Below are 19,545 nucleotides of genomic sequence, written 5' to 3'. Positions count from 1 at the left end.
ATTGAAATTCACTCTCTGACTTTTATTTCCACAGATGAAGTTGCTAAATCTGTACATTAAGAGGGCCCAGACCACCAACAGCAACAGCAGCAGTTCTTCAGACGTGTCGTCTCACAGCTAGACAGATGTACTCTTATCAGTGCCCTACATGTGCATTTGGGAAAATAGTTGTGCCTCCTCCAGATATCCATTTTTTTTATTGCTTCATCACACTCTTGCTGGATTTTCCCAGATAGATGTGTTGCTCACTGCAATCAGACTTTCCTTTTCGTCCAGCTCCTGAAAGCCTCTTAGTTAATTTCTCATGCATCTTTCCATCTGTTGAACATTGAATGTAAAGGGGTTCAGATCGAGAAAAATGCATGGCGGCTTTTTGATAGGGAACAGATCTTCCATGATTGGGATAGCTTCCTAAATTGGAGCAAACAAGCTACCTTCAGCTTCTGAAGAGGAGATTCGTTAACTACATTTATTAGTAATAACTTATTCATCTTGGCAAGTGCTGTTAAAGGTTCAATCGAGTTATTTGGATATTTTAAACGGGCACAGTTGGGTTAAGTAACACATAACTTGAATCTAAGTTAATGCTAGTGGATCATTTGGCTGGCCGAGTGATAAATGGAAAGAAAAGAGAAAAAATTAAGTAATTTGTAGGTTTGGCTACAATGACAACCCAAAAAGAAATGTAGGAATAAAACATTCTTATATTCATTTTTATTTCATGGGACCGCAATAACACATCCCGTAAGCCTTTAGAAAGTCTAATGTAAAGCAGTTGTGTTGATTTTATTATAGAATGGATTATTTGTTATAAAATGTGAGCCTCACTACAGAATACAAGGACAAACTTCTGAATGTACAACTTTTCTTTTCATCTTTGGAATAAAAGTGAAAGGTTTGTGAGTAAACGTGCGAGCCACAAAACACTTGGACATTTCAAAATTGACAAACACGCAGTCAGAAAGAGTCCGAAACAAGAAAAGGAGCGTCTTCAGACAAGAAACAATGAAGGACACCGATTATCACTTTGTTCTTGGAGCAAGAGGATTGTGATGGAAATTTCCAAACTACTCTGCCTTATGTTCCTTTTTCTGCTTTAAAAACTCTTTAGATGACTGTTTAGATGCGTGTCCAGTCCACAGACATTCTCACTACATCTCTAAAGCATGGTGCTGCTAGTTTGCGCAGCACATGTCTATGACACTAATGAAAACCCTCTAATCTGGCTCGAGAACTAGAGGTGATGTTATGTTCTCTGAAAGCTCTGAACTCTTTATTTTCCTTGTTCATCCGGAGATTTTTCCGTCTGATGTTACGTGCTGAGCATTTAGTGTTTTGTACTTCCCTTACAATCATTGCTTCTCCCTCCCCCACAAAATTGGACATTTCAAAATTGACAAACACGCAGTCAGAAAGAGTCCGAAACAAGAAAAGGAGCATTTCTTCAGTCAAGAAGCGTCAATGAAGGACACCGATTATCACTTTGTTCTTGGAGCAAGAGGATTGTGATGGAAATTTCCAAACTACTCTGCCTTATGTTCCTTTTTCTGCTTTAAAAACTCTTTAGATGACTGTTTAGATGCGTGTCCAGTCCACAGACATTCTCACTACATCTCTAAAGCATGGTGCTGCTAGTTTGCGCAGCACATGTCTATGACACTAATGAAAACCCTCTAATCTGGCTCGAGAACTAGAGGTGATGTTATGTTCTCTGAAAGCTCTGAACTCTTTATTTTCCTTGTTCATCCGGAGATTTTTCCCGTCTGATGTTACGTGCTGAGCATTTAGTGTTTTGTACTTCCCTTACAATCATTGCTTCTCCCTCCCCCACAAAATTAAGGTAAAAACGATGTTGCACTCTTTTGCACGTTATCCGATAGCCTGCATGCTTTGACGACATAACCATCCCGTGCTGCCGCGACTGACCTAGGTTTGGCTGTTTGTGCCACGTCAGCCATCTGTAAATACAGTATTATTATTGTTATTATTAATATGTTGCCCGTGTGGGGAAGTAAGTGCAAAGCTCAAATGGGTCTCACAGAGTTTGTCTCAGACTGTGAACCAGGCCATATTAGAAATTAAGGACAGACGTTTGAAAGCATCCTACTTTCCTTAAGTATTATATACTGGGGCATGTGGCTTTTATTGGTATGCTAAGTGTGCGTACCCTTGTTTGTTGCAGCATTTCTTTATAATTGTTTTTAACCGGTTCAGACCATGAACCAACATTTTGGTTTAGACTGGGGCTATTCATAGAAATAATCTGTTGATGAAAGAACAAAGCCAACTGTGAGGATCAACAATGCAAGTATTAAGTTAAACGTGGCCCCTTGGTTTTCCTCAAATGTTGACCTCTAATGGTATTCCATCAAACAATTCACTACGCATGTTAGACTTTACGTTTTGTCATTGGACACAGATACACTCTTGTATTTATAAATTTGTTATTTCATTTCCTGTCCCAATGTACAGTTTTTGTTGTTTTGTTTTATTTTTCAAAGGCTTGTGATAGATTTACACCAACCTAAGTTTGGCCTAGAATTAAAACAACCAGAAACATGAATTTATTGTGATGATTATTTCAAAGTCTAAAATCTATCTTTCTTTTTTGTTGTTGTGGGGCTGTTGAATGTGCTATCAGCAACTCAGTCACATGTGATGATGTACACTCAGTCCAGCGCTAAAGAAATCACCAGGTTACAGGTCACTTAAAAAATCTACACATCAGTTTATATACTGAATTAAGAATCTGAAGCTATTTTTAAAGCATTTGAAATAATTTATTTTGCATTAAGTTATTTTCATGACATCAAATTGTTAAATTACACTTTTCGGAAATATTCAATGTGGGGGACAAATATAATTCTCTGTAAAAGCAATAACGAATCATTCTGTCTGGAGACTTTTTTTTTTAATCAAAATCATCATGATCAACTACTATCAAATACTACACAAAAATACTGTCATGTAATATATATCAGTACATTGTTTTAAAAGTAGGTTTTTATTTAAGCAAAATAGATATATGTATATATAACTTTTTGATTTTAAGTTTTGGTGAGATATAACCTGGAGCCAGGTGCGAACAATGAAGAAACAAACGCTACGCTACAAACACGGACACATGTCAAAGTTGATATAATATTTCCTTCATTGCACCACCAGAGAGCATCAATGCTTCAAGCAAAGTGTATTTTACAGCCGAAAATGTATGTATGCCAAAGTTTCTCATAAAAGGAAGTTTTAATATTTATTTAACTTCTACTGGTGTACTGCTGAGCTCTAGTCGTACACAGGACTGAAACAACCACTACCACAGCATTTGTTATTTATTTATTATTGTGTCTTTTGTATATTTACGTCTTTGTGTTATTTATTTAGCCACTTGTTTATTATTTTCGTATAGAAGACGGGGCTTGATCAACCAAGCTGTTCAAAAATGAGAAATTCGATTTCTAGAAATGCGATTTCTAGTTTCCCATCGTCAAACTAAACAAAAAACGACGAGTAGTCAAAATAGGAAATTAAATGGTAAAAAGTTAAAACGTGCATAGTGTAGCAATCCAAAAGACGAAATGTGTTTTACAAGGTCTTTAATATTTTCAGTCAGGCACAATACGAGACAGTCAGCTGAGCGAAAGACCCCACGCACGCCACGCACACACGTGTTTACTGCAGCCATGGCGGACATGCAGATGAAGATTCTCCGCAAGAAAATTCAGAAGAGAAATGATAAAAATAAACAACGCAAATTGCTCAGAGCTCAGAAGGAAGAAGAGGAAAACGGTGAAGGTGAGTTTTCTCTTTAATTGTAAAGATGAATGTGATGTTTAATTAACCCAGACGTTATCTCGGATCCCGCATGTAACATCAACTGCTCAGTGCAGTCGTGACGTTTGATCTTATATTTTAGTCAGTTATATTTAACCTAGCCACACGACATACGTTATTTTTTATAGAATAGGATGGCGTTTATGTGTTGTTTAGTATTTGTATCGAGGAACTTTAACTTTATACACTTGTTAACCGACTTCTCATATTGAGTGTGCTTTAAGTTGATGAAATGCACTACATGTGTTTCTGATCTGGCAGAGGTAAAAGTTGTTCTGGACGAATCTGATTCTGCTCCAAACGTCAGTGAAGAGCAGCAGCCAAGTAACGAAACCTCACAGCAAATTAAGAAGAAAAAGAAAAGAAAACTGCATGGTGCAGGGGACGCAGCATCTGGTGAGTATTAATATTGCCGTCACTGTCTGATGTCGTTATAAATGGTGTCTAGACACTATGGCATTGTCATTGGACAATTTTTGTTGTTAGAGAGGTGGCATCTAAATATGCAATTTAATTAAAGCATATAAAATGTCTATATATATATATATATATATATATATATATATATATATATATATATATATATATATATATATACTCAGTAATAATGGATTTGGTCCTTGTAGGTGTGAAAAAGGTCAAAAAGCAAGATGTTAAAGAGACAACAGAAGCATCGGATGGAGAAGATGAGAAACAGGAGGAATTTACAGAGCCTGAAAAGGTGCCAGAAAACGGAAATGATGACAAAGGGGGTTCAGCAGAAGAGGATGACAGTGATGAAGATGGACCAGAGCTTCCTTCTGGTCTCACAGGTAAACATGACATAACCTTTTAAACACCCTCTGCTGTGAGTCACATATGATGAGCCTGGTTCAGTTTCTATAGTTATCCACTCATTTCAGTGCTTGAAGTAACTTTGTTAGAAATTGTAATTTTTCTCATAGACATGAATTGGTAACTATGATTTATTTTCCTCACTGGTGATTTTCTCAGGTGCGTTTGAGGACAAGTCGTTTGCATCTTTGGCTGAAGTGGTCAGTGAGAATACACTGAAGGGAGTGAAGGAAATGGGCTTTGAAACCATGACTGAGATCCAGCACAAGACCATACGACCTCTGCTGGAAGGAAGGTGAGTTTGCCTTCACATTTCACATCATCACATTTGTTTATTTCTTGTATAAATGTTTAAGATATGTGCTCATTCTTGTCCAACAGAGACGTGTTGGCTGCCGCTAAAACAGGAAGCGGTAAAACTCTGGCTTTCCTGATTCCATCCATTGAGCTTATTTACAAACTCAAATTTATGCCCAGAAATGGTGAGTGTATATATTTTCATTCTCTGATTGATTGTAGTCATAGCAGAGATGTCCATATGTCCTTAGAGGTGTGACATTGTTGTGTGTGTGTGTCAGGGACTGGAGTGGTCATATTGTCTCCCACTCGTGAGTTGGCCATGCAGACGTATGGTGTGCTGAAGGAGCTGATGACTCATCATGTGCACACATATGGCCTCATCATGGGCGGCAGCAATCGTTCTGCTGAAGCCCAGAAACTCTCCAATGGAGTCAATATCATTGTTGCTACACCTGGCAGACTTCTCGATCACCTGCAGGTCAGGCCTTTTACTGTCAACAGCTTTGCCACCTGGGTCTGTGGAGTGTACTCCACCTCTTTTTCTTTCCACAGAACACCCCCGGGTTCATGTTTAAGAACCTCCAGTGTCTGATCATTGACGAGGCTGATAGGATTCTAGAGGTTGGCTTCGAGGAAGAACTGAAGCAGATCATCAAACTGCTGCCTAGTAAGAACTGAACACCCTGAAGTCACTTCCTTTAACCAGGGTTCTTGCACGTCCTTAAATATTTCTTTCTTTCCAGAAAAAAGACAGACCATGTTGTTTTCCGCAACACAGACGCGTAAAGTGGAGGATCTTGCACGAATCTCCCTCAAGAAGGAGCCGTTGTATGTGGGTGTGGATGACAACAAAGACACGGCCACCGTGGAAGGACTAGAACAGGTAAACTTCTTTATCAATACCAGTTTATCATGGGTCGTGGGTGGAATATCATATTTGAGTTTGACCTTGTGCTGTTTTTAGGGATATGTCGTGTGTCCTTCGGAAAAACGTTTCCTGCTGCTTTTCACGTTTCTGAAGAAGAACCGTAAGAAGAAGCTGATGGTGTTCTTCTCATCTTGCATGTCTGTGAAGTACCACTATGAGCTGCTCAACTACATCGATCTGCCCGTCATGGCTATTCACGTGAGTCACAGAGCCATACGCGCATGAAGCGAGATGATGGGAAGTGCCGTTGAAGCAGTGTGATGAATGCTTTTGTTTTCACGTTCTTTCAGGGGAAGCAGAAACAGACGAAGAGAACCACAACGTTTTTCCAGTTCTGTAACGCAGACTCTGGCATACTCCTCTGTACGGATGTGGCTGCCAGAGGTCTCGATATCCCAGAGGTGGACTGGATTGTTCAGTACGACCCTCCCGATGATCCAAAGGTACAGCAGTCACGCCCCTAGTCCAGCCTTGCTGATAGATATATATACACGCTTGTATTTGGATTTTTATATGTGACTTTTTGTTTGATATTTAGGAGTACATTCACCGTGTGGGACGAACAGCTCGTGGTATTAATGGTAGAGGACATGCCCTCCTGATCCTAAGACCAGAGGAGCTCGGCTTTCTACGATTTCTCAAACAGGCCAAAGTATGAAGTCACTATGGTTATGGTTTTATATTGGCTTTGTATGATCATGACAGGAGTTTAAAGGGATAGTTCACCCAAAAATGAAAATTGTAATTGATTACTCTCCCTCAAGTCGTTCCAAACCAGTAAGATATTTTTGATGCATTCCGAGAGCTCTTTGACCCTCCCATAGACAGAGAGGGTACGACCACGATCTAGGTCCAGAAACATGGTAAGGTCACCAGTAAAATAGTCCATGTGACATCAGTAGTTCAACTTTAATTTTATGAAGCTACAAGAATACTTTGTTGTGCGCAGATAAAACAAAAATAACATTTTTTTTCAACCATTCTTCTTCTCATTCACGATGATTAGAATTGTTGAACAAAATTATTTTTTTCTTTGTGCACGAAAAGTTTTCTCGTAGATTTGTAAATTTACAGGTTGAACTACTGATGTCACATGTACTATTTTACTGATGACCTTACCATGTTTCTGGACCTAGATCATGATAGTACCCTCTACGGCTATGGGAGGGTCAATGAGCTCTCGGAATGCATCAAAAATATCTTAATTTGTGTTCCGAAGATGAACGAAGGTCTTACAGGTTTGGAACGAGGATGAGTAATTAATGACACAAATTTCATTTTTAGGTGAACTATCCCTTTAAATACTCAGTCTGTGTAACTTTGCACCTTAACTAAACTTGCATATAAAATTATTAAATACTATATGGACATAAAAAGACAAAAGTGAAAACAAAATATAAAAACAAAATCTAATTCAAAATAGTACCAAAGTATAGTTGTATATTAATGCTACTAATATAACACTGGTAAACATGTCCAGATTAATCTTGAAAAATGCATCTCTTAATGTCTCTCTCGTGTTCTTCTAAAGGTCCCTTTGAGTGAGTTTGAGTTCTCCTGGGCTAAAATCTCTGATATTCAATCTCAGGTGAGACGTCACATTCAGTGAAATTTAACTAAATCTCTGGCTAATTTCAAACATAACCTGTTTGAATCTTAATTAACCGATTAAAATCATCATTTTCTTTGGTCTTTTGCAGTTGGAGAAGCTGATAGAGAAGAACTACTACCTTCACAAATCAGCTCAGGAGGCTTACAAATCCTACGTCAGAGCTTACGACTCTCATTCCCTCAAACAAATCTATAATGTGGAGACGCTCGACCTCCCGAAAGTGGCAATGTCCTTTGGGTTTAAAGTGCCACCTTTTGTGGACCTCAGTATCCTTTCAGCACTGTATTACAGTGAATATTCTTGCATGTGGAACTTGTTACTTATTAGTTTAAGTTTATTATGTGTAATCATGGTTGTACATCATTACCATTTGTGGACTGTAATATGCTCACCACGACTGCATTTATTTGAGCAAAAATACGGTTTAAAAATTGTGAAATACAATTTGAATTAACTTTTTTTTTTTTTCAGACTCTGTACTCCAGTGTCACATGATCCTTTAGAAATCATTCTAATATGCTGATTTGGTGCTTAAGAATTTTTTTTTTTTAATTGTACTGTAGATCTATTAGCAGTACAAGGCCTTTATAATATTCATAAGGTCGGAGTCTTCGGGTGGTGTTTGTTCCTTAACCGTTAACTCTCTCAGATGTTCACAGCAGTAAAGGGGCGAAGATGCAGAAGCGAGGTGGCGGCGGAGGCTTTGGCTACCAGAAATCGAATAACGTCCACAAGGCCAAGATCTTCAAACACGTCAACAAAAGGAGAGGAGATGGTAGACAGTTCTCACGCTGAGAATAAGATCAATCCTCCTTGTGATGCACCTCTTTATGGAGTAGCTGTCAGACTACACGATTGTCATTGTGTTCATTTGTTCTCAGTCATTTGAGAGGAGCTCTGATCAGTCTGCATTCCATGCCTGTACAGAAAACTGTTTTCATGAGCTGTTATGTAATGCTGAATTTCTATTGTTACTGGCCCAACTCATTAAATATAGAAACTTATATTGTGAATAATTCTTCATGCTGTTGCCTCTCTCCACTTGAGATTGAACCTACAACCTTAGTGGCAAGCAGGGTTTGATAGATCAGCCTTTGGGTTTTCATTTGTGTTTTTTATATATATATATATATATATATATATATGTATATGTATTTTTTTTCATACTGTTTAAAGAAAGGAAAATTCTGAGCAGGATTTAATAATTTTAATTTATGCACCAATGTAACAACAATGCTTGCTTTTTTTTTTAACGCTTCCTGTGAGATGCCACACCAATATTGTGTGTGAGAGATTAACAACCAATGAACTTTATTATAGATATATTAACATTTTATAAATTTCTGGGTTTCTTCCTTATAAAAAATGTTTTTAAGAAAACTCAAATAAAAAGCAGCACTGTAAGATGTAGTGTGACTCCTCGCTAGTCTGAAACCACTATAGTAAATACATCTCAAATCAGCAGGTAGTTAATTTTTCTTTTAATGCGTTTTGGTCTTATGGAAGCAGATTTTTATGATCATGATACAAAAACAAAGGTGATTAGTAAGGGAATTTGTGTTTATACATTATGGGTTTAAATAAGGTGACATCAAGGCACAAAACATTGCCAGTTTAACAGTACATAAGTTACATGCTTCATCTCTGAACCTAGAAGAATCTAGACCAACAAACATACTGAACAGTCAAGTTTCAGTCTGTAAGCAGATGTGATCAGGGAATGTGATTGGAGTATTTTGAAGTGCTACTTGGGAGTTGTGTATTAATGGGGTTGGGTGCAAATCCAGCTGTTATGACGCTCCCTTTGCCCTTAGTTTAGATAACAGCATCTCATTCTTGCGGCACTCCTGCAACAGACCAGAATATCAATAGATTAATGTCTATACACCCTGTGTACAGGAGTATGGAATAAATTAATTTAAAACTATAAACTTGTGAGAGTATACCTCTTTAAAGTCCTTGACGGTTTTAAAATAGAGCCTCTGTTTATCCAGCAGCTCCAAGTACTCATCATTCAGCTGATCTCTGCGCATCTTATTCTCCTGTCTTTTCTTTTCCATCTTTAAGTGCACAAATACACATGAATACAATACAATGAACAATAATGCAATTCATGTTCCTGTCTGATGGGGTAAATCCACAAATAGCAAGAATGGAATTAAACAAATTTATATGCAAAATGGAAATAATCAATATTATGAGATTTCATTTATTATATGATATAGTAGTCTGGATTTGTACCTTTATGCGACTCTGTTTGATTCCTTCCACAATTTGCTCCATTTGTCTGAGAAATTGTTCTTTACTTCCTGACGAAGCCATGGCTCTAGAAACACACAAACAGACTTTTGATTCAACTCTGCCTTCAGGATAGACATTACAAAACTCAATCATCTGAGAGGGTCTGAGGTTCTTGCTGTAATATTAGGACATTTCTACAAGGATGCTGGAATTGAATTTAAAACTCACTGCTGGAAATGATCGTGTATGGAGTTCAGCAGATTGACCTGTGAAAGAAAAAAAAAACAGTGTTTCAATTTTACTGCACTTCCTTTTAAACAAAACCTTGACAAGAGTTACGAGAAAATGAATTCCCAGTAGCACAGATAAAGCGGAAACCTCTTTCTCCAGGTAAACCTTCTTGTCATCCAGGGTGTTATAGAGTGTGAAGAACTGTTTTGTCTCTTTGTGTGTTGCAGAAACTGAAAAGCGAATGCGAACAATTAAAGATTGCTTCAAAAAGCCACAGATCTGACTTCAGCTCATTCAGTTGGATCTATTTTCTAACCAACACCTTAAAGCTATTGTGTAACAGAAGCAGTGAGAGTTTTTTTCTTTTGTATTGCAACCTACATCTGAGTAATCAGATTATTGAGAAAGAAAATAATGTAATGCAGGGTCTTTGTTCAATATAGTTGATACTATAGGTTGTTGATTGGATGGAGCTAAAAATACTGAAAGACTGGAGGAAACGTAAACTTTTAATTTAAAAATTAAAAAACAGATTCTGACTTTATACACGCACCTTGGCTGTACAGCTCAATAAAGCGTTTCTGATACTGGGTCAGCTCGGCTCTGCTGGGAACCTCATCGATCTTTCTCTGTAGGATGGCAATCTCGCGGTTCCTCCGAGCCTGTAGGAGGCAGTAGAGTAAAACTGAGTATAAAGAATCTTTTAACTAATCTGTTGAGTAAAACCATCAGTTCAACTTGACCTACCATCAGCAGACGGATCTTCTGCAGCTTTTCTCTGTCTGCAGTGTACTGCTGATCAATCAACACATTCATCTCCTACAAACACACATGCAGAGGGTAACTAGAATGACACAGATCGGCTCTGTTCCAAAATGTTGGAATTAGGAGAATTGCTTCAAAGGCTTCTTATGATATGCCATTAGCATAGCAGCATCCTAACACCAAGAAGAGTTGCTGCCTATGAAGAGTGTTAAAAATCAGTCACTTAAGAGGTTCCATTTCAGTTATGATGACTTATGTATGCACCTTCTTCTCTTCTCCTTCTTCTCCATACTCCAGCTTCAGCTCTTCAATATTCTGCTGCAGACGGGTCATTTCCTCCTATACACACACAACTTTTAATAAAACATCCATATCTTCAACGTTACTGACAAACCATAGTAGTGCAACAACAGGGTTGTGGTGGTAACATACGCGACAGTGTGAGCGGAACGTTTGCTCTTGATGTTTGAGGTTTTCATTCATGGCCACCAAAGCACGCAGCTTCTCCAGTAACCTGAAAGATAAAAACAAACAATACTTCAATACAACGCAAGGATATCTTCTGAGGAATTATCATGCTGTTTGACTTTTTCTCGTCTGATTTCTATACACTTTGGTGTTAGCGTGATGCCGAGCTGATGGCACAATGCTCCAATAAGCATAGCATACACAAAGAAGCAAATAATTATTTTCTAAGCAGACTGAACTACGTAACCCACATTTAATTCAGTGAACTTTGCAGACAAATGCAGTCATTTCAATAGGAATTCACACAATCAGGAATTCTGTTGAGGGTGAAAGATTTTCCCTCACAGATTTTGCATTGGTTTAGTTGAACTGAAAAACAAGGCTGCCTTCCATTACGCAAAAAGTGTAGCATGTCCAAATTCAAGTATTCATAATACAGAAAAGAACCGAAATGAATACCCCATGAGTCCATGGGAGAGAAGTAGTGAACGGCAGTGAAGAGATGCAACTGATGCCATTAAGTCACTTGACAAAGCCAACATGGCAAATGTTCAGACTTCAGACTACATTAGACTTTTATAGTACACACATCATACTAAATACAAACAGGAAGTACTTATTCAACAGAAGATTCTACTCAGAGATCCTAATGTCCTTGCACACTGACTCCGAAATTTTAGTTAAATTTTTTTTTTTCATATTCATCATCCTTTTCTATCAAAATGCTTGCTAAGGATGCAAAAATTCAGAAAAAAAATCAAACCTGATCCAACATTTTTTATGATGGACGAAAGTTTCGGAGTCAGTGTGTAAACATGACTGACACAACATGAGGTTGTATTTATTTTTTTAACGTGCAAAAATTTCGGGCTCAGTTTGCAATGACCTTCAGTTTAAATAATTCCAGGTGCTCTGTTTGCTTACCCAGAATCGGCCTGAGACTCTACGTCCTCCAGTGAGTTCAGCTCGCTCTCCAGCTTTTCAGTTTGTGCTGTGGCCTAAAAAAAACCAAACATTAATGGTCCAAGTCAAGCAGTTATCTGTCAGTATATTACATCTGTGCCTGATTGTCTCACCTCGGCTAGTTTGACTTTAGCTTCCTCACATGCGGCTCTAGCCTCCTGCTGTTTGGATTGCAGCTGAATAAATCAAGAAACAATGAAGATATGAACAAACAATGACAGTGATATCAGCATTCTGTAATGTGAGGTATGTGTATGAATGTGGAATTACCTCTTCAAGATCTTTAGTTTTTTGAGTGATCTGTTTGTTGAGTGACGCCAGTTGACGCCTGTGTTGCTGCGCAGGTCCAAATCTTTCCGGCCGATCCTCCACGGAGCGCTCCGCCTGCCCAATCACGCAGAAATGTGGAAGGTTAGAACACACTATACAACTTCTTCAGAGAACATTCTAATTTAATTGCAAATTCCAAAATTGTATTCCAGTCTTAAATCATTGTTCTTTTTGTAAAAATAAAGGGACTGCTAGGTCCCTAGAGGTTGAGTGTTGAGAGTTTTAGCACTCTTCACCTTCTCGGCATATTCGGTGGCAATTTGCTTGATCTCCTCAGACTGCAGTCCAACAATCTGCCCCACTGTGCTGGCTGACAACTTCCCCTAAAAACACACACAGAAATAGCATAAAATAAGAAGACTGCAGTTCAGATTTTTTTTCTTAAAGGCCGTCTTGATAAGTAAGAGCAGACATACAAGAAAATAATTCACCTTTAAACTAAGTTTTCACAAAGTAACTTTATTCCTTTAAAGGGACAGTCTATCCAAAAATATTGTTTACTCATCCTCATGTCATTATATCCATTTCTTTACCAATCTGCGAAACAAAAAAAACGATTTTTGGACAACGGTGGGAAAAAACTAAACTGAATAACACTTATTTTTATTATACAGGCAAAAATACTTAAGACAAAAAAGAAAGTCAAAACAGTCTGGAATGACACGAGGGTAAGAATTTGAACTTTTAGGTGAACTATCCCTTTAAACTCTTTTGCGTTTTAAGCATTTGGAAATGTACCTCCTCAGTTGCCATGGCAGCCATTCCAGTCATCAAGGCTTTGATTCTGAGCTGTAAAACAGGCAACCAGAACTGACTGGTTAATGGAACAATAACTTTAGTCAGATAAAAGAGTTGTTGATTAAAAACAAGTGCGTTATTATAGGCCAAGTGTGGTTTCACATGATCCTCTAACTGACCTCCTCTGCTGCCTGCAGGTCCTCTTCTTCAGACACCTGGGTCATTCCAGGAGGCACACCCGGCGCGCCCTGAGCCAACACCTGCTTCTGCTCCACTGCCTGTAAGAAACAACATCACATGATCAGACTAACAACCAATCAAAAGCAACAAAGGTCAGTTCCAAGCCCTACTGTCCATCTGTGATCTCTTATACCCAGATGGACACCACAGGGGTGCTTTTAGGGTCAGTGCATACAAAAACTCAACACATTTTTTTGCTGATTAACACAGAGTTGCCTGTAGAACTGAAAGCTGCAGCATTTTGAATCAAACTTATTGCTTGCAAGACTACCTTTATAATTACAGTGCAGAATAATTATTTAATTTAATGATAACATTTACCAGAAGCTTCCAAACCTCTTGGATCAATATATTACCAACACATTCCCATTGCTTTTCCACTTTTTTAAGATTACTAGATACATATTTTTAAACATTTATTTATGAAGATTGCACTCACAAAGAACAACAACTAGCCAATTCTAGCAAACTGCAAAGCTTGAAATAGCAAAAATATCCACTGTATAAATTTCCATTACTTTTCAACAGATTCATTCATTTTATCCAATTTATCCATATGACTATCCGTTGCTTAAATGTAACCTTCTCTGACCGGACTTTTTATGTGATGTTTTGGTCATCTGATACTCACAGTGGCTGCTTTAGACTGTTTGCTGAATCCATAACGCCTAGAAAAAAAGATCGAAAAGAAGGAATTTTCAAGACAACATGTGGCTCATTGCAAGATTCGGTTTCAAAACACTTCACACTTACAGGCACAACACACCACATGACAGGAAATTACACATGACCAATACATTTAGATGCAATATGTGAAAAACGGCACTAGGGCAGATGCAAAAGTAAAGACATTAATGCAGTTGATGCAAAGTCAATCTGTGTCACTCCCATTCCCAGAAACTGAGCTTCAGTCATACTCACTGCATGTACTGTGATATGAGAAGGCACGGACTAATGAGTGAAATAAAAGAGACAGACAGACAGAAAGAAAGAAAAAGAGAAGCGAATGATGATAGGAGTACAGAATGAACAGATGCCTTTAATGGAGATTTAGTTTGACCCTGAAATGGTGACAAAATGTGTCAGTGACGATGAAGGAAAAAAATAGAGGGTGAATGAAAGAGAATCTGGATGAAAACTGGTCCCCCCCAACTGGTACTAAATATACTATATATTCTAAACAAAAACACTACCATTTCAGTACCATATTTTAATATTTTTAATCAAAGTGCCATTACTTGAAACTCTGAATGTGTATCATGTTGTCATACACTACCACTCCAATGTTTGGGGTCACTAAGATTTTTAAAAAAACATTAAACATTTTATTTATGAAGGATGCATTAAATTGATCAACACTGACAGTAAAGACATTTATAATGTGACAAACAATTTCAGCACAGTAATAAATCATATTTTCCAATATTAAAGCACTAAACCCCAAGAAGCCGTGGTTTACAGTGAATTTATAACAGTTAAGGGGTTTTAGGCACGACGCGAAAACCCTCATAGCTGTTATAAATTCACTGTAAACCACTGCTTCACGGGGATTACTGGTTTTATAAAACGCTTATTCCATATGTTAAGTTAGGTTTCACAAAATAAAACCGAGCAAAGAAAGTGTAATGATATTAATAAAAACAGTATTCTTCAACCAAACAAAGTAGTTCCTCAGTGGTTGCAACAAAGTGGTATGTTTGTAAACAAGTAAACAAAGGGGTATGTTTGTAGACAAATTTACAACAGCGTCGAACACAGCTCAACCAATCAGAATCAAGGACCGAAACTAACGGTTTTATAAACTATAAATTATTTTGAATGGTATGTACTGTATTTTCGATCAAATAATTGAATCTTTAATGAGCATGAGAGACTTCTTTTAGAACATTTATTTGAAATATTTGAAAGGTAGTGTTTAAAGTACTCCTCAGGTAACTACGCTCTTTTAAAAGCCTACAGTACACAACACAGCAACAATCCTTGGTTCACTTCCAGCTGGACATGATAGGAGTATAAAATTCCCGGGTCCTGTAAAGGAAGAGAGAGAGTACCTGCCGAACTCCAGCAAGGTAGAATGAACACGAGACTCTTCATCCAGCAGCTCGCCAGCATCCACCTGCCGTTTATAACGCCTCTGAGGAGCATAAACCTCCTGCACCCAAACACAATTCATAACATATTCAACATCTCACAACCTTCTTTTATTAAATACAAGGAAGAGGAACTTATGGCACATAATTACCATAACTGTTCTCATGTGGAGGGGGGGGGCAATATTAAATTAAATTCAGCAGAGAGGCTAAGTATAAACTCAGTCAGCCAAGCATCATGATTTAAAGCTCATGATGTGTAGTTAGTTGATGTATAAATGTTTATTGCATACTTACACACACGTTCACCACGGTACTGATGGCTCTCTCCTTCCTTAATTCAAACTCCTCATCCTAAAACAAACACATGTACTGAGACTTCAACAGTTACAGATTGTAAAATATTTGACACTTCACCGAGTTAATACCCTGTATTTGTATTTCAGTGTTGGCCTGTTCTCTCACCTCAGGAAATGCATGCGATTTCTGGAACTGAGAAATGGAATATGACCTGACATAATCTCCCATCTCCTCCCGGGTTTCAATCGCCTTCTTTACTAACCACTATAGATGCCACAAAAGATGCATTGTAAGTATTCTTGCACTTTTTATTCACTATTAATATTAATAATACTGGATTTTGGGGGGGGTCTGTAAGTGTTTTTTTTTTTTTTAATGTATGCATTAATCACAACTGATAGTAAAGACATTTATAATGTTACAAAAATAATTCTGTTTCATTTAATTTCAACTTTCTATTCATCATAAAACCTGAAAACATATTTTATATATATATATATATATAATTAGAAAACCATTATGTTCAATTGTAATAACATTTCACAACATTGCTATTTCACTCTATTTTCCCCTCAAATAAATGCAGCCTTAAAGAGCAAAAATAAACTTCTTAAAAACATAACATAAAATAAACATACAAAACTTCTTAGAAACAGAAAATCATACAGATGATTAGCCAAGTTTTTTGTAATGTAGGTCTTTAGCTCTTTTATATGTGAAAGTTATGAAGGTGTACATACCTGTACAACAGGGAAGATGTGGATGAAATCCAGCCCTTGGATCTGATGAGGCTCTAATCGGTGAGGACACTTCATTTTGGGCAGAACTGACACAATCTTCTCTGTCAGAGCACTTGGAAATTGGAAAAGACACAGACAATCGCATTAACCAGAATTCAGTTCAATCTGAACATTTTCTTTCTTCATATGTTTATTCTACATGCTCACATTTTTTGCCCAATGGTGGAATTTTCTTGGAAAAGCAGATCGACGTCTATGTCAAAGTTGCATGTAGTTATACACCAGGTCAGTCCTCCAACCACCTAAAGTACAGGCAGAGACTGTTCATAATTATCTAATAGTGTGTAAAACACACTTTAATTTGATTGGTGCAGGTGGGTAAAGTCTGCCGTACCTTGTCAAAGGGTGACAGTCCCTTAATGCGTGCTCTGAAATAACCAGCAGCGAGCAACAACTCCAAAATCTCTGCAAGCTTGACACTCTGCTCCTCATCCTCACGTGTCTCCACCTGTCAATCACACCCCATACACAAGTCAGTATATACAGACTCATTCAATTAAAACACACTTTCTAAATAAAAATGAACTTGGGCAGCATATCCAAACATTTCTAAAAATGCAACAACAAATTGTAAAATTAGCTTATAAAATTGCATTTGCAGACACCTCATATATTATATTACACCTGTTATTTATTTTCTTAATGCACATTAATTGATATTACTGATATTATATTGTGTAACACTCTCCTGACAATACATTTTATTTATACTAAACAGCAGGAATTCTTCACCAAGACATAATTATTTACAAATTAGGTTAAATGTATTGATTTAGCAAACGCGTTTATCGTCATTTATATAAAAGTGTACTTTGAGTCTCTTTATAAGAAGGCAAAAAAACATGTATACGCTTCTATTTATCTGATACGTTGAAGTCATTTGTTGAATGCATAACCTTAAAGGCAATAAAAGCGGACTGCAAACGCAAATATTCCCATATGAGGGTTTAAGTGTTTTGTTTTTAGTATTACCTTGATGAGATTGCCCTCCTGATCATATTGGGCTCCGATTTTCGAGCCTGTTCTCACTCTCTGGAACACAGAGGTGGCCGCCATGATGATCACGATGTATCACGTGAGTAACGTGACGCAAAAACTGTCGCAGTCAAAACAGTTTGCTACTAAACAGTATGAGTGCAATATGAAAAGATTTCTTACTTGCTCAGTTGTCAAACATTATTGAGACATTACTGGCTGAAATGTCTGTTTAATAAAGAAAATTAAATAAGTGAAGACGTGAGTGTTTTGGTATTTTATAATTTCCGGTGTTTGTTTTTATGGCTGGAGCTTAGAGATGTGATGCTGCATAAATGACAATGGCGAGAAAAGTGGCTGTTCTGTAGACTTGGGATTAAATTAATTATTTTTTAAGACAAATATAAATTTAAATGTATGTTGTGCTTGGTTAAGACTTCACCATTCTGTATATCCTGCTGATTTAGTATGGTTGGTTTATATTCAAGTAGGCTATGAAATGACATTAACTCGTTTGAAGTAATGGTGCTTCATATAACATTGTCCATAGAAACAGTGTTAATGATAAATCCCCTTTGATGTTTGTACTGGCTTCTGTATTCAGGCCACCAGGACACCATACAGAATATATTAAAGAATTTGCTATCCTAATTTTTATCCGAGTTAGTGCTGGCTGCATATAAAGTTTTAATTCTTGGTGATTTTAATATCCATGTTGATAATGAAAAAGATGCTTTGTTCCGTAACTTCTTGTTACAAGTAGAATAATCACTTCTACCACAAAAGACTTCTTTGTAAGTAATCTTCCTAATGTGTCCCAATTCCTTAGCATATCCAAAACCTTAGAACAACTTGTAACAGAAACTATGGACTTTCTCTTTTCTTCCATTTTAAATACAGTTGCTCTTTTATGCTTAAGGAAGATTAAGGAAAACTTATTAAGGAAAATATCAAAATCAACTGCGGGTGGCAGATCCTTTTCCTATTTAGCAACTCTAGCTAAACTCTGGAATAACCTAACATTGTTCGGGAGGCAGACACACTCTTGCAGTTTAAATCTAGATTAAAGACCGATCTCTTTAACCTGGCTTACACATAACACACTAATATGCTTCTAATATCCATATCGTTAAAGGATTATAAGGCTGCATTAATTAGGTAAACCGGAACCGGGAACACTTCACATAACACCCTATTGTACTTGCTACATCATTAGAAGAATGGCATCTACGCTAATATTAGTCTGTTTCTCTCTTATTTCGAGGTAACCTTAGCTACCAGTACCAGTCTGTATCCAGATCAGAGGGTCACTGCAGTCACCTGGATCCAGTAAGTATCCAGCCCAGATGGTGGATCAGCACCTCTACAGCCCTGAATGTCAGCAGAGACCAGGACAACTAGATGAGCCCCAGATACAGATCCCCTGTAAAGACCTTGTCTCAGACGACCACTTGGACAAGACCACAGGAACCAGTTGAGTCCTCTGCACAATCTGACTTTGCTGCAGCCTGGAATTGAACTACTGGTTTTCGTCTGGTCAGAGGAGAACTGGCCCCCCAACTGAGCCTGGTTTCTTCCAAGGTTTTTTCTCCATTCTGTCACCGATGGAGTTTTGGTTACTTGCCGCTTTTGCCTTTGGTTTGCTAATAGGGGACACTTCATTTACAGCGATATCACTGACTTGATTCCAAATGATTGCAAAGATACTATTTAAATTGAACTGAGCTGGATGATGACATCAATGAATTCAATGATGAACTGCCTTTAACTGTCATTTTGCATTATTGACACTTTTCCTAATTAATATTGTTTAGTTGCTTTTACACAATCTGTTTTGTTTGAAGCGCTATATAAATAAAGGTGACTTGACAGTTTAGTCTATTTATAATTCTATAATTA

General features: G+C 37.5%; 3 protein-coding genes across 21 annotated transcripts in view; 2 read left to right on the top strand and 1 right to left on the bottom strand.

Moving 5' to 3' along the window:
* The window catches only part of LOC113108398 (CLIP-associating protein 1-A-like), a 66,900-nt gene extending 65,733 nt beyond the window's left edge, over positions 1-1,167 (top strand). For all 18 annotated transcript variants that reach the window (XM_026271505.1, XM_026271501.1, XM_026271504.1 and 15 more), the window contains one exon: positions 35-1,167. In XM_026271505.1, the coding sequence (XP_026127290.1) occupies positions 35-121 (87 nt within the window). In that variant the 3' untranslated portion in view covers positions 122-1,167. The remainder of the gene's footprint in view (positions 1-34) is intronic.
* Positions 1,168-3,098: 1,931 nt separating this feature from the next.
* On the top strand, positions 3,099-8,518 carry LOC113108391 (ATP-dependent RNA helicase DDX18). Its single transcript, XM_026271494.1, has 15 exons — positions 3,099-3,209; positions 3,607-3,792; positions 4,093-4,227; positions 4,458-4,643; positions 4,825-4,960; positions 5,047-5,147; positions 5,244-5,443; positions 5,518-5,632; positions 5,709-5,848; positions 5,930-6,091; positions 6,184-6,336; positions 6,432-6,545; positions 7,425-7,481; positions 7,594-7,771; positions 8,155-8,518. The coding sequence occupies exons 2-15, from the start codon at positions 3,681-3,683 to the stop codon at positions 8,298-8,300; spliced, it is 1,935 nt and encodes a 644-aa protein (XP_026127279.1). The 5' UTR covers positions 3,099-3,209; positions 3,607-3,680; the 3' UTR covers positions 8,301-8,518.
* A 238-nt stretch (positions 8,519-8,756) lies between these two features.
* On the bottom strand, positions 8,757-17,776 carry ccdc93 (CCC complex scaffolding subunit CCDC93). 2 transcript variants are annotated; one of them, XM_026271495.1, is made up of 24 exons: positions 17,644-17,776; positions 17,006-17,119; positions 16,819-16,913; positions 16,612-16,723; positions 16,037-16,135; positions 15,869-15,925; positions 15,533-15,633; positions 14,403-14,432; positions 14,113-14,149; positions 13,421-13,519; positions 13,242-13,292; positions 12,740-12,826; positions 12,444-12,557; positions 12,287-12,349; positions 12,135-12,208; positions 11,175-11,256; positions 11,007-11,081; positions 10,725-10,796; positions 10,531-10,639; positions 10,125-10,207; positions 9,975-10,012; positions 9,747-9,831; positions 9,452-9,565; positions 8,757-9,352 (listed from the first exon to the last, which is right to left on the bottom strand). In XM_026271495.1, exons 1-24 carry the CDS (start codon positions 17,725-17,727, stop codon positions 9,296-9,298), a joined length of 1,932 nt encoding a protein of 643 aa, XP_026127280.1. In that variant the 5' UTR covers positions 17,728-17,776; the 3' UTR covers positions 8,757-9,295. The 2 variants fall into 2 exon arrangements, with proteins under 2 accessions (XP_026127280.1, XP_026127281.1); XM_026271496.1 differs by lacking the exon at positions 14,403-14,432.
* Positions 17,777-19,545: the final 1,769 nt, after the last annotated feature.

This window comes from Carassius auratus, chromosome 9 (assembly GCF_003368295.1).
Source record: "Carassius auratus strain Wakin chromosome 9, ASM336829v1, whole genome shotgun sequence".
Lineage (NCBI taxonomy): Eukaryota > Metazoa > Chordata > Actinopteri > Cypriniformes > Cyprinidae > Carassius > Carassius auratus.
This window is presented reverse-complemented; position numbering and strand designations above follow the sequence as displayed.

What these genes read in the sequence shown, in the direction of transcription:
- LOC113108391 (XM_026271494.1), top strand. Translation starts at nt 3,681, where the DNA reads ATGGCGGACATGCAGATGAAGATTCTCCGCAAGAAAATTCAGAAGAGA. An exon ending in GATCATCAAACTGCTGCCTA is followed by an intron (nt 5,633 to 5,708) that starts GTAAGAACTGAA and finishes CTTTCTTTCCAG; the next exon opens with AAAAAAGACAGACCATGTTG. An exon ending in TGCCCGTCATGGCTATTCAC is followed by an intron (nt 6,092 to 6,183) that starts GTGAGTCACAGA and finishes ACGTTCTTTCAG; the next exon opens with GGGAAGCAGAAACAGACGAA.
- ccdc93 (XM_026271495.1), bottom strand. Translation starts at nt 17,727, where the DNA reads ATGGCGGCCACCTCTGTGTTCCAGAGAGTGAGAACAGGCTCGAAAATC. An exon ending in GAGTCTCAGGCCGATTCTGG is followed by an intron (nt 11,257 to 12,134) that starts GTAAGCAAACAG and finishes TTTATCTTTCAG; the next exon opens with GTTACTGGAGAAGCTGCGTG. An exon ending in AGAAGATCCGTCTGCTGATG is followed by an intron (nt 10,640 to 10,724) that starts GTAGGTCAAGTT and finishes TGCCTCCTACAG; the next exon opens with GCTCGGAGGAACCGCGAGAT.